This window comes from Mustela putorius, unplaced genomic scaffold (genome assembly GCF_011764305.1).
Source record: "Mustela putorius furo isolate JIRA1106 unplaced genomic scaffold, ASM1176430v1.1 tig00537227_pilon_pilon_pilon, whole genome shotgun sequence".
NCBI classification, from domain to species: domain Eukaryota; kingdom Metazoa; phylum Chordata; class Mammalia; order Carnivora; family Mustelidae; genus Mustela; species Mustela putorius.
The window spans coordinates 749,180-764,198 of record NW_025422368.1 but is presented as its reverse complement, the minus strand read 5'-3'; the positions used below and the strand labels follow the sequence as shown (position 1 = coordinate 764,198).

Here is a 15,019-nt window from a genome sequence, read left to right as displayed (position 1 = left end):
ACAAAAGTTTATGTTGATGTTGAAGATATGTGGAGGACAAGTTGCTCTTTTGATCTCAAGGAAGGAATTATTAGTATTTAATAGGAATATAAGTACGGTGATAGTAGCCACTATCCTTGAGAGCATGTGGAATGCAGAGCAGTTTTAGCCCAGGTTGAAGAACTGGGGAATTGACTGTGAAGATAGGAAATTTTAACTGGACTCTATAAAGAGAAGTCGTACCACAGCAGAAGGAACTGGAAAGGCTTGTTATCAAGGATGGTCTCGCAGTGATTAAGAAAGACTGGAGTCTGGTTTCTTAGGTTTTATATCCCCATTCTGACCCTAGTAGGAGGCTTTCAACAGATTCCACTTCTGTATGGTTCAGTTTTCTCACCTGGAAACTAGGGAATATGCTACTATTCACCTCATCTTACTCTGAAAGCATTTAGAAAAGTGTCTGCATGTAAACAATTGTCACATATTTCTTCACAATTATGCTACTACTGTTATCTGAGCAGAAGCACACATAATGGAGCACTGAGGGGAGAGAAAGTGTGACCATACTGTCAACACACACAGTTCAAGATTTTAGCTGAGCTGTCTAGTAAATGAGGTATGATGGTGGTGAAAATCATACGCCAGGTAAATAAGCAAGCATCATTAGTCCCTCATATGTATCTTTGTTCAGTATCTTTCTCTAAAGTAATTCTTCCATCTAGACTCACTGTCAGCCTCTTAAGAACACTGTAAGCTGCAGGCTAAGGAAATGGAGGGAACATTTTTTTTTTTCCTGTTTGTATTTTCTTTCTTTTTTTAAAAATTTCTTTTCAGTGTAACAGTATTTATTGTTTTTGCACCACACCCAGAGCTCCATGCAATCTGTGCCCTCTCTCATACCCACCACCTGGTTCCCCCAACCCCCTACCCGCCACCCCTTCAAAATCCTCAGATTGTTTTTCAGAGTCCATAGTCTCTCATGGTTCACCTCCCCTTCCAATTTCCCCCAACTCCCTTCTCCTCTCCAACTCCCCTTGACCTCCATGCTATTTGTTATGCTCCACAAATAAGAGAAACCATATGATAATTGACTCTCTGCTTGACTTATTTCATTCAGCATAATTTCTTCCAGCAACATGGATGGGACTGGAGGAGGGAACTTGTTTTTATAGAAGGGCTTTGGAGGCCCATCTGGGAGAGAAATCCTAGCATGAGAGTCCTGATAATTTTTGTGTTTGTGGGTGGAGAACTTTGATCTCAGTGAGTAAATGACATATCAGAATTCTAAGTTTCCATTACCCACGAAAAGCAATTGTAACTCTTTGGTTGTTCTTTTATTCTTTTCTTTTCTTTCTTTCTTTCTTTCCTTCTTTTTTTTTTTTTAAAGATTTTTATTTATTTATTTATTTATTAGAGAGAGGGAGGGAGGTGAGGAAGGAGCAGACTCACAGCTGTGCAGGAAGCCCAGCTCAGGGACTGGATCTCACAAACCTGAGATCATGAGCAGAGCCAAAAGCAAGAGTCATCTGCTTAACTGACTGAGCCACCCAGGTGCCATCTCCCCCCCCCCCAAACTCATTTATTTATTTATTTATTTATTTATTTATTTAAAATTTTTAATTATTTTTAGATTTTTTTAATTAACCTATAGTGTGCTATTAGCCCTAGGCTGGTGCCACCTCTTAAGCTGCTTTTAAATTTAGTGACTTTCTTTAAATCTGCTGGTATATAATATAAACTAAAACTTCAAAGTTAAGGTTTCCTAAAGTAGGCTATGGAATCCCTCACCTAATATCTGCAAACCCAGACACCAGAATTACTTCCTAAATGTCATTTATTAAATTATTTGTGCTCTCTTGCAAGCACTGTTTCATGACACTGAATTTATCACATAAATTATGAGGCAGAAACAGACATAGAGGGGACATTTGCAAATGTGAAAGGCATTTGAGAGGGCATGCATTGCATTAGGCTCAGAAGAAAAAGATCTAATTTCACTGCTTGTGGGAATACAGCCATAAAACTAATCTTTGAGTCATCATCAGTTGCAGTAGGCTTAAATTTAAGTCACAATAATTTATAAGGTTAATGAATAATGACAACAAGATAATTGTATAAATCCTAACAGTGAAAGAGATTATTTGGAGCTACGATCAAAGCCCAGAATTCATTTGTTTATTTTACTTTATGTCTCTCAGCAGGTTTCTGCCATGAGTGACAAGGGGACCAGCAATCACACAGAAGAGACTGACTTCATTCTTGTAGGCTTCAGGGTCCGCCCAGAGCTCCACATTCTTCTCTTCCTGCTCTTTCTGCTTGTGTATGCCATGATCCTTCTAGGGAATGTGGGGATGATGACCGTTATTATGACTGATCCCCGGCTGAACACACCAATGTATTTCTTCCTAGGCAAACTCTCCTTCATTGATCTCTTCTATTCTTCTGTTATTGCACCCAAGGCTATGATCAGCTTCTGGTCTGAGAGCAAGTCCATCTCCTTTGCCGGCTGTCTGATCCAGTTCTTTCTCTTTGCCATCTTCATGGTGGCTGAGGGATTTCTCCTGGCAGTCATGGTTTATGACTGCTTCATTGCCATCTGCAACCCACTCCTCTACTCTGTCCAGATGTCAACTCGCCTCTGCATTCAGTTGGTGGCTGGTTTCTACTTTTGTGGCTGCAGCAGCTCAGTTCTTCAGATGCCCATGACAGTTACTTTGCCCTTTTGTGCTTCTCAGGCCATTGAACCACTTTTTCTGTGATATTCGCCCTCTTCAAAGGATATCTTGTTCTGACCTCTTCATCTATAGGATGATTTCTTTCTCCTTATCCAGCATCATTACCTTGCCTACCATAATTATCATTATTGTGTCCTATGTATATATTGTGTCCACGGTGCTAAGGATACGCTCCTCTGAGGGACGTAAGAAAGCCTTCTCCACTTGCAGCTCTCACCTAGGAGTTGTGAGTGTACTGTACGGTACTGTCTTTTTTACATACCTGACTCCTGACAGATTTCCTGAGCTGAATAAAGTGACCTCCTTATGTTATACCCTAGTCACTCCCACGTTGAATCCTTTGATTTACTCCCTCAGGAACAAAGATGTTAAAGGGGCTCTAAATAAACTTTTGGAGATGAAAAATACTATTCTTTGATTACACTTTCTTGCCCATCAAAGACGTTGTGGCTATTTCTTTCATACTCCTTATGACCATTAAGAAAGTTATTCTCCTGAACATCATAGAAATGTTAACAGGCTCTTTCAAGGTGTCATATGTCCCACATATTACTCTTCTTGCATCAGAGACCTTGTTAACCCAAAATGTCCTTTATATTGGAGGTGTCCTTGACATTAAGGAAACATTTTTCAGACTGACCTTGCCACCGATCTAAAATAACATTTTATTTCATTGAATTGACTTCTATGTTTTTATGGCTTGCTGCTAAACATGATTTTTATATTTTATTATAGTGTATAAACAGTACATGTTAAACAGTTATTGAATTTTCACCTTGAATCAAGTATTTCATATGTCATATATTGAGAAAGTAAAAAGAGACAAAGAATAAGCAATCTTTGTAAGATACATTAAACTGAAAAATTGTTCATTGATACAGAGTGCTCTGAGGCTCTCTAGCTACTGGTTCCCAACTAATAAGAAGAGCCAAGTGGGAAAAAGAGAAGTCCTAACATTTTGGAGCAATCACTCCCTCAATTTGTTTCTTTGTAACTTTTTTTTCTGTGTTAATTATTCTAAGGAACACGTTTTGAAAAGTATAGCAGGAACATAGTCATGAAATAGCATGTGATCCAAAATGTACTCTTCCATGCTTTTGAATATTTATTCTTTGATTAACTTTATTGATTACCTCTGTAATATATTCTTTTCTTGGAATAAGCTTGGGTATGAGATTATTCTTTAGGGGGCTTACAATTTAATGTGAGAGTCACATCCTTGCACAGGCAATTATAATCCAGATATGAGTATGCCAACAATACACAGAGGTGGTAAAGTAGGTAAAGCTGGTGGTTGGTAACGAGGGAAAGTCTTCAGGGTTGCATGGAAGATATATTTAAATAGAACAAGATTGGAGTCAGGGAAACTGCTGAATCAGTTCATATTATTGATGAAGCTTTGAAGCACGCCAATGCAAATTTTAAAAGGCTGATTTGAAAAATTTCTCATCAAATACACAGAACTGATTAACTGATTAGTATTAGGAGAGTGTGCCAAAGCAGGTGTGTCACATTTTTGAACTTATATGATGTGGCTGGTGATGGCAAAATGTAAAGGACCTCTCAGCAAACTAGGAATAGAGGGGAATTTCCTAAAATGGAAAAAGAGCACTTTAAAAAACCTACAGTGTAGACTATGTTTAATGGTGTAAACTTGAAGATTTCCTGTTATGATAGGAGCAAGGCAAGGATGTCTCCTCTCACCTCACCTTTATAACACCTTTATAACCCTTTGATAGTCTTTGGTGATGCAAAAGACAAAAAGAGGAAATAAAAGTGTTATAGGCTGAATTACATCTTCCCAAACGTATATTTTGAAGCCCTAACCCCCCCTTACCAAATATGTGAGTATATTTAGTGATATGCTTTCAAATAGGTAGTTAAAGTAAGCCTTAACAGTAAGGCTGTTATTGTAGATTCTGATTCAATCTGACTGGTGTCTGTAAGAGGAAAATAAGAGTCACAGAGAGACACTAGGGTGCAGGTGCACTGAGGGACAATGATGTAAAAAAAGAGCAAGAGGCAGACAGCTGCAAGCCAAGGAGAGACACCTCAGAGGAACCCAAATCTGCTGGCATTTGTCCTTGGACTTTCAGTATCCATAACTGTGAGAAAATAAATTTGTTGTTTAAGCCACCCAGTCTACAGTATTTTTGTTTTGGGAGCCTTGGCAAACAATTCCAAAAATGTATACAGAATGGGAAAAAGAAAAAATAAAGAAAACTTTTCTTTTCACATGATATCTATGCAGAAAATCTGAAAGAATTGACAAAAAAATGTCCTGAAACTCAGAGATTATGGGATGGTTGATGGATACACAGTTAATATACAATAGTTAATTGCTTTCCATATAGAATCAATAAGCAAGTGGAATTTCAGTGAAAGGTACAATACCATTTTTTATTATCCTCACTCTGTATATTATTATATACATAAGTATTATGTACTTAAAATACTTATGGGGCACCTGGGTAGCTCAGTGGGCTAAGCATTTGCCTTTCATTCGGGTCATGATCCCAGAGTCCTGGGATAGAGCCCCTAATCAGGCTTCCTGCTCAACAGGTAGTCTGTTTCTCTCTCTCTGTTTCCTTCTATGTGTTCTCTCTATTTCTCTCTCTCACTCTCTCAAATAAATAAAAATCTTCAAAAGAAAGTAGACTATTAATTTTGAATGATAAAATAAGTCAATGTAGGCTCATTAATTGTAATAAATATACCAAGCTTGTGAGGGATGTTGATAACAGGCTGTGGAAGGAAATGGAGGAATCTTAAATGCACACTACTATGTGAAAAAAGCCAATCTGAAAAGGATACATACTGCTTGATCATCACCAATATTTTCAGTTATTGCATTTTTTTTTCAAAGATTTAACTTAATTATTTGAGAGCAAGAGAGAGTACAGAGACAGAGGGAGAAGCAGACTCCCTGCTGAGCAAGGAGTCAGACATGGGGCTCCATCCCAGGAGAGAGAGACACGAGGCTCTATCCCAGGAGCCGAAGACAGCAGTCTAAACGACTCAGCCACCCTAGCACACTAGTTGTTCAATTTTAAACTCCAGAATAAGTTTTGAAATAATTTCTCTATTTTTGTTGTTGTTTGCCTCTTTGTCTTTTGTTTTCGTTTTTGCTATTTTATTGGATTCTGTTTGCTCCCCCAATGTTCATAGTAGCAATGTCCATAATAACCAAACTATGGAAGGAGCCCTGATGTGCATGGAAGGATGAATGGATAAAGAAGACATGGTGTATATATACAATGTAATACTACTCAGCCATCAAAAAAAATGAAATCTTGCCACTTGCAATGATGTGGATGGAGTTAGAGGGTGTTACACTTAGCCAAATGAGTCAATCAGAGAAAGATAATGATCCTAAGATCTCACTGATATGTGGAATTGAAAAAAACAAAACAGAAGACCACAGGGAAAGGTGGGAAAAAAATAAAACAAGATGAAACTAGAAAGGGAGATAAACCATAAAAGATTCTTAATCATAGGAAACAAACTGAGAGATGCTTCAGGGGATGGAGTAACTGGGTGATGGACATTAAGGAGGGCATATGATGTATGAGCACTGGGTATTATATAAGACTGATGAATCACTGACCTCTAGCTCTGAAACCAATAATATGTTATATGTAAATTAATTGAACTTGAAATGATTTTTTTTTTCCTAAGGAAAGGATACTGTTTGCTCTGAGAAAACTTTCATGTTACTTCTCAGAGGTACAATCTCAGGATTCTATGTACTCTTTGGTGGCAGAGGTTTTATCGGGCTAGCTTTGGTTGTGTCTTCCCCTGATCGTTTTATTGGATCTGTCTCTGTAGGTTTCCTACCCAGGAGGAAGGTTCCAATAATTCTTCTTTTGTTCTATTGTTTTGAAAACATTGTGGCACATATATTTCTCCATTGTCTGATCCACTGGATTTGGTCCCTCTGCACAGATAATCCTTAAGGCCAGTCTTTGAGGTTTTCTCCAATTCTAGGGGGGTTTCTTTGCTGTCTCCTTCCCTCCTTCTCCCTGGTCATCTTTCTAGTTGGTCTACAGTTAGCTTTTTGCTCTCATGGAGCAAGCAACCTCTCTTAATTGCTTATCAACAAATGTTTATTATGTTTTAGAGTCCCTTAAGCTTATGCTTAAACCTTCCCACATTTAATTCCAAATGAAGTCAGTTCACTTGAGAAGAGTTCCGGGGCCCTCTGTTACTATGGCCTGCCTATCATTCCAGGTAAAACCTGTGTTCAAGTGTCCTGGAACTGAAGCAGGAGCAGTGGCCTAGTTCTTTCAGGATGACACCCTGACATTATGTGCAGGTTTCTGGGCAAGGTCTTTAGCCTATGGTCTTCTAAGCTTATCTCTCTCTCTGTCTCTCTCTCCCTCCCTCTCTCTCTCTCTCTCTCTCTCTCTCTCTTTTTTGACAGCAACAATTGCTTACATATTTATTTATTTATTTATTATTCTGTTATGTTAGTCACCATAAAATACATCATTGGTTTTTGATGCAGTGTTCCAAGTTTCATTGTTTATGTAGAACACCCAGTGCTCCATGCAATACGTGCCCTCCTTAATACCTACCACCAGGCTGACCCATCCCCACACCCTCTCCCCTCTAAATCCCTCAGTTTGTTTCTCAGAATCCACAGACTCTCATGGTTCATTTTCTCCTCCAATTTCTCCCAATTCACTTTTCCTTTCCTTCTAATGTCCTTCATCTTATTCCTTATGTTCCACAAGTAAGTGAAACCATATGATAGCTGACTTTCTCTGCTTAACTTATTTCACTCAGCATATTCTCCTCCAGTCCCATCCATGTGGATGCAAAAGTTGGGTATCCATCGTTTCTGATGGCTGAGTAATCTGTCTTGGCAAAAAATCTCTATCCTTTGAACTGGCGCAAGTGAAATTGGGACCCACTTATTCTTGACCTACCATGCCTGGGGTAGAGTTTCTACCCTGTGAATGGGCCCTGGGTAAAGGAAAAGATCTCCAGACATTGTAGCCACTCTTGCCTTGAATAGGGCTTCTGCAACTTGGAGCTGGAGGAAATAAGATATGTTTTAAGCCTGCCACTCTCAAGGTGATACGGTAGTCCATGAGTGGGATCTAGGGGAAGAGGAGTCCCCTACGTTCTTGTTTGCACTTCCCTATGTGCTTCTTATCATGCTGGGCTGCGAGAGGAGAAAGAATGAGTAGGCCTTAATTCAAAAACATACATGTGAATGTTTCTATTTGTTTTATTCAAAATATTTAAAAAGTGGAAACACCTCAGTTACTCATCAATTTAAGAACACATAAGCAAAATTTGGCCATATGTATACAATGGGAAATAGAATACTACTGAGCAATAAAAAGAATGAGTTACTTAAACAGATGAGAATATAAATACATTTCAAATTCATTTTACTCAGTTCAAGAAGTTGCAAGAAGCGTACATACAGTATGCAGGTTATATGGAGATATGCAAAACATATGAGATCACTGGTGATGTGGAAATGGAGCTGGACAGAGCATGGACTAACAAGGGACATGATAAATCATTTAGAGGTGATGGAAATGTTCTGTATCTTGTGGTGATGATTTCATTAGTGTACAAACCGTTCAAACTCATGGTATTGTATACTCTGAATAAACAGTTCATTTCACACAATTATCCTTCAATGAAATATTTGAGAAAAAATAATGGGCAGAGATTTTTTTTTTTTTTCTGGACTGAAAATTTAGTTTGGACCTAAAACACAGGAATATACTAAAGGCAATAGAAGATATTTATATAAAAAACTCAGAGAAAAAGTAGGTTAAACTTTTTAATGTAAATGTTGTTAATGTAGCAGCAGTTAAGTGAGGATCTACCAGCACCAATATTATCATTTTAATGAAGAAAACTTTACTTGTGGGTACCTGGGTGGCTCAGATGTCTAAGCATCTGCCTTAGGCACAGGTAATGATCTCAGGGTCCTGGGATCAAGCCCTGAGTTGAGCTCCCTGCTCAGTGGGGTGTCTGCTTGTCTCTCTCTCTCTGCTTCAACCTCTCTTTCTCTCTCTCTCTTAAATAAGCGGAATCTTATAAAAGAGAAAACTTTACCAGTTATTGACACTATGTTCAGCTACAATGATATATTCAATGGGAGGTCATTAAATGAGTTTGACATTCCCCACATGCATAATGTTTTAGATAAGGGTGTTACTTAAGTACTAACCAATGTTTTTAAAAAACCTAGTAATTACCAAATCAAAATATTAGCTATATAATATTAAAATAACTTTTTCCATGACTTGCCTACAAATTTGATTATTAGCAGCCTTCTAATGTATATCTCATATTTTGAGAATTACATATATATATACACATTTATGTGTATGTATGCATTTATGCATATATTTTTATTAATCTATATGAACATGCTATTATTATTCTTTTTCAATCTCATCTCTGCTTTAGAAATACTCTGTATTATACATGAATCTTACTTTAATTGAAAAGTAAACTGAGAAGAGCAAGTTCGAAACAAGAACAGAATATACCCGAATTTAATTCCTGTAGCAATGGCAAAAATTACTTGACATCAGGAAAAGAAAGGAAAAGGTCAACATTGAAAAATTTTTGTATGTATCTTCTCATGGTGAGGCCTGTTAGCTTCTAGCTTAGTCTGAGGATTCTCTTCAGAGTCAGCTGGATGACATTACACATACATTGCTCTGGGGAGTGATATAGCCACTAATTGTTCTTGGTGTCCTTCTCAAAGGTATCCTGTGTGTGTTTGTGTGTGTGTGTGTGTGTGTGTGAGAGAGAGAGAGAGAGAGAGAGAGAGAGAAAGAGAGAAAGAGAGAGACAGAGACAAAGACACAAGACCATGATTATTTTTGTATTGATGTGTATGTGCGTGTCTGGTGGTGGTTGCTGGGAATGCAGGATGTGGTGCATACAAAGGAACGTTGTTCTCCCAACAGTTAACACTATTGTTTGGGTCGTTTTCCTCAGTTGGATAAAGAGTTACCAATCCATTCGATGATGATTTAAAGGATGAGGAGCTTCTTTCATTGCTGGGTCATTCCATTATAGGACTCAGAGTACTGGCATGAAGGCTTCTGCATTTTACTCATGGGGGTGGCTTTGTAAAATATGCCTCTTTCAACCTAAAAATCTTTCTGCTTCACCTCAGGAGAGAGGTGGCATACTACCGTAGCACAGTGAACACTTACCCTAAAATCCTCATGAAGTTTTTCTACTTAGCGAGTCCCCTGTTTCCCCCAGTAATCTGTATTTTTAAAAATATGGGTGAAAGAGGGACGCCTGGGTGGCTCAGTTGGTTAAGCAGCTGCCTTCAGCTCAGGTCATGATCCCAGCGTCCTGGGATCGAGTCCCATATCGGGCTCCTTGCTCCGCAGGGAGCCTGCTTCTCCGTCTGACTCTGCCTTCCACTCTGTCTGCCTGTGCTCGCTCTCGCTCGCTCTCTCTGACAAATAAATAAAATCTTTAAAAAAAAAATATGGGTGAAAGAGATGACGTTTATTGAAATACAAGAAGGGATTCTTACAGACAGACATGAGTAGAGAGAGAACTAGATACCTCATTTGGCCATAACTTACTATTCTGTCCCTAGTTGGGGGCTCTGTTCTTTTTGTTTGTTTTGATCTTTTCTGTTGGTTGTTAGCAAAAAGGAAAATAAAGGCTGAAATAACAAAGTGACTCAAGTTCTGTCTATGGAAATGAAAACATAGGTGCTCCTGGGGACTTGTTAATGCCTTATGGTAAAGAAGGGAAAGGGACAGAGAAAGTTACTGTCTTGTCTCAGAATTAACATCGATAGTATTAAAGGCATGAAGAAAGAACAAATCTGACAGCCAATAAATATATAGATTTAACAGATTTGTATGAAATGTATGTAATGTAATCATTCAAGTAACTCTGTGAGGTAAATACTCTTATACACCCCATTTTACAGGAGAAGATTAAAATATGGAGATACTATGCAACTTGCCTAAAACTACACGGCAAACACAGAAATTGAAAGCTCAGTTTGACACCTGAGCTTATTTTTTAACTCTCAAGTTATCAGTGAACTGTTATTACTTAGATTTTTTTCCTCATTTTATGAAGTAGTTTTTCTCCAGCAGAAATGCTTAAACATTAGAAGGCATTTTTCATTCCTGCATCATTCTCATTTTATCAATCATCAGTCCATCTTCAGCTTACTTTACCTGTCATTCTAAAGAGTCTCTTCTTCACTGTCCTTAAGAAGACTGCCTTTAGTAAAAGCCACCATAATCTCTTACTTGGGCAATCACTTACTTTCTAAGTCTTCTCCTTGTGAATATTTATTTTCCATAAGGATATCAACATGATATTTGCAAAATGCCCAGTTGAACACAATACTGTCTTTCTCTAAAATCCCCAATGCCAGGCACCTGGGTGGCTCAGTGGGTTGAGCCATTGCCTTCGGCTCAGGTCATGATCTCAAGGTCCTGGGATCTATCCCCATGTCAGGCTCTCTGCTCAGTGGGGAGCCTGCTTCTTCCTCTCTCTCTGCCTGCCTCTCTGCCTACTTGTGATCTCTGTCTGTCAAATGAATAAATAAAATCTTAAAAAAAATAAAATAAAATCCCCAATGCCTACCTCTTGTCTACAGAATAAAAGTCATCTTCCTTGGCTTGACATAGAGGTCTGCACAATTTCCATGAAACCACTTTTAAGGCTTATCCCTCACTTTTTGTCTTGTGCAGTACAAATGACTTATCAAACCTCATGCAGTTCACCATATAGTGATTTTGCACAGAAACCTGTCTATTTTACCTTGCTCAATTTTACCTATTTTTAAAAAATGTGTAGAAAAAGATTTCACTGACCATTAAGACTGTTCACCTCTAAAGGCTGCGCTCTTTTTGTATATTCCATAAATGTCTTTTTCACTGGGTTTCCGTGTGACATTTTGGTTCTCTGGCCAGCTGTTTTCTCCCCATCTGACTGTGCGTTTAAGTCCAAAAATTATTTATACCTAGAGATTTTTGTACAGCAAAATGTATATAAAAATTCAATAAATATTGATTCGGTGAATTAATTCTAAGGTATGTAGAACAACAACAACAAAAGAATCCTCTTTATTTTTCTTTCATTTTCATTACAGTTTCCTTGTCCAAAAGGAGGATTTTCAAGAATGATTTAAGCCCCAGAAAAGTATGACATATGTGTGTCACTCATTGGGCCTCTGGACAATTAAGAGTGACACACATGTCACCCTCAGCACTGTGTGCACTGCAGAACATCTGATTCTCTCATGCAGCACTGAAAAAGATTTTTCCAGTAAATCTGATATTTTGTTCTGTCTTCTTACCATATCAGATTTTGTTACTTCTACCAATTATATACATATTTCACAACACTTGTTACTGACTCAAGATAAACATCCCAAACATCATCTTCAGAGTTCCAGCACCAAATCTGGAATATATTTTCCCTAAAATCGAAATACACAGCAATCATGATCTTTACCCAAATGAAGACGAAGTACGGAGAAAGCCATTCCACTCCAAAATGTACTTGCCAGCTGTTAAGTTCATGAGATTCAAATAAATAAACTTTCTAAAATTAAATTTTTCATATTCATTGGAGGCATTCTTTGCATCGATTCCTCCCCAAGTTGTCATAATGTCCAGGCCTTTCAATTATGTCACTGTTAAGATAGAATTAAATAGAAATGCTTTTTTCCCCAGGATCTTTCTCAGAGCTTCTTTGACATCTTTGTTTCTCAGGGAGTAAATCAAAGGATTCAACATGGGAGTAACTAAGGTGTAACATAAGGAAGCCACTTTACTCAGCTCAGGAAATCTGTCAGGGATGACATACATAAAAACGATGGCACCGTACAGTACACTCACGACACCTAGGTGAGAGCTGCAAGTGGAGAAGGCTTTCTTACGTCCCTCAGAGGAGCGTATCTTTAGAACTGTGGACACAATATACATATAGGACACGATAATGACTATTATGGTAGGCAAAATAATAATGCTGCATAAGAAAAAGGAAACTATCTTATGAAGGTAGAGATCAGAACAAGAAATCCTTTGAAGTGGACGGTCATCACAGTAAAAGTGATCAATGGTGCGGGAAGCACAAAAGGACAAAGTAAATGTCATGCTCGTCTGAAGAACTGAGCTGATGCAGCCGCAAAAATAGGAACCAGCCACCAACCGAATGCAGAGACGAGCTGACATCTGGACAGAGTAGAGGAGTGGGTTGCAGATGGCAATGAAGCGGTCATAAGCCATGACTGCCAGGAGAAATCCCTCAGCCACAATGAAAAGGGCAAAGAGAAAGAGCTGGGTCACACAGCCGGCAAAGGAGATGGACTTGCTCTCAGACCAGAAGTTGATCATAGCCTTGGGTGCAATAACAGAAGAATAGAAGAGATCAATGAAGGAGAGGTTGCCTAGGAAGAAATACATTGGTGTGTTCAGCCTTGGATCAGTCATAATAACGGTCATCATCCCCACATTCCCTAGAAGGATCATGGCATACACAAGCAGAAAGAGCAGGAAGAGAAGAATGTGGAGTTCTGGGCAGACCCTGAAGCCTACAAGAATGAAGTCAGTCACTTCTGAGTGATTGCTTGTCCCCTTGTCACTCATGGCAGAAACCTGCTGAGAGACATAAAGCAAAACAAAAACAAAAGCAAAAACAAAAAACAAATGCAATCCAGGCTTTTTTCTTAGTCACATAGTTTCTTAAATGTAGAATACATTATTTGCATCTTAATTCAATATTGCATATAAAACAATTTTAATGTCATGAGCGTTCAAGTATTTGCATTAGATAATGTTAGACTTATGAAGTTGGTATTCAGTTATTAAGCAGTGAAAGACATTTTGGAGTTATTGTATTTAAGTCATAATTTTGCTCAGAGTTCAGTCAGTTATAGAATTTAATATTGTCTAATTTTTCACTTTATTATCTAAAATAAGAGTGCTATGATATCTAAAACATAGATGCTACATGTAATCTCTATGACAAGGTTTGCCGTCTATGATAGTCCAGTGTTTGAATCATTACATGACAATAATAAAAACATTTTCCTGTATTGTTACCTTATTTGCCTCAGTTTCTTTAACTTTTATTACTACTGTACCCATCATTTCAAAAAGAGACTAAAAATAGGTAAGTGATATGTATGATAAAATTAAAAAATTTAAAAGCCACTAATCTTATGTTAAATAAAATTGTTTAAAGCTCTTTCTAAATAAATGGTCATTTCCATAGATCAAGTCCATTCTCCTAAATAATGCATTTTTCTTGCCTCATTATATTTATTTTACTTCCACTGGTAGTTGTTTATTTAAAATATGCCATAATCATTTAGCTTTTTTTGAAGCAGAGAGAAGCTGATGAACATTGCAGTTCTTACGCCACAAAGATGACTTTCTAGTAAAGTTGCATCAGTTCAAGGGATCTTGCTCTTCATTCAGGGAAAGTATATTTAAAGAATATACTGAAGGAAAGTTCTTTTCATAAAATCTAGTATGCTTTATATGTCTTAAGGCTAATGAAATAATCATGGGTGTTAAAGGACCTTAGCGACTTTGTGTCATCTAGAGTCAATCATCATTTGTTTGAGTGTCAACAATGGTTGTTTACAATGTTCTTATTTTTAGCCCTGTGAAACCTTTCTTCAGGATATTCCAACATTACAGTTGCTCATCCTCTGATCAATTCCACTGGGAGAAGAGTAATCTTAAAGTCAGTTGTGGAGACCTAAGTGCGGGCTCCAGGGCTGTTGTCCATGAGGACTGTGTTAGCCGCAGATACAAACAAAATAATCTAATAATATTACAAGTACAGGGAACTTTTCCAGGTACAGGTTGTATGTATCCTTTGGGAATTTCTTTGAACTTAATTTTTTCACTGATGAAGAAAAAGTTTCTGGTAATTGTCATAACATATGTATTGGTAGGCACAGAGAGACAGATATAAAAGTTTGTACCATATGAGAAAAGTGTTAGATGTTAGACTAAAAAGTGAATATTTTTAATTATGTAGTAAATTACATTAATTATAATTCAAAAAAGACAAAAATTCACTCCAGCTTAGGGCTTACCTGTATTCCTTGATGTAGACATATTTCATGATGTCATAAATATTTAAAACACAAATTAAAGGTCAGATAATGTTTTGTGATTTCTATGTTTTCATATATTCAAAACTAAACAATTAGAAAATAAAAGAAATAATAACATTCAAGAAGATTATTTTAAAATTTCTTAGTGAAATATTTTAAAATATTTGTGATGGAAAGACTACATTAAAACCATAGA

The 15,019-nt window shown here is 37.5% G+C and overlaps 1 protein-coding gene and 1 pseudogene across 1 annotated transcript; one reads left to right on the top strand and one right to left on the bottom strand.

Moving 5' to 3' along the window:
- The first annotated feature begins 2,138 nt into the window (after positions 1-2,138).
- On the top strand, positions 2,139-3,132 carry LOC101677497 (annotated as a pseudogene).
- Positions 3,133-12,376: 9,244 nt separating this feature from the next.
- On the bottom strand, positions 12,377-13,351 carry LOC101678389 (olfactory receptor 9K2-like). Its single transcript, XM_004782163.3, has one exon. It carries the CDS (start codon positions 13,337-13,339, stop codon positions 12,377-12,379), a length of 963 nt encoding a protein of 320 aa, XP_004782220.1. The 5' UTR covers positions 13,340-13,351.
- Between the last annotated feature and the right edge of the window lie 1,668 nt (positions 13,352-15,019).

What these genes read in the sequence shown, in the direction of transcription:
- LOC101678389 (XM_004782163.3), bottom strand. Translation starts at nt 13,339, where the DNA reads ATGAGTGACAAGGGGACAAGCAATCACTCAGAAGTGACTGACTTCATT.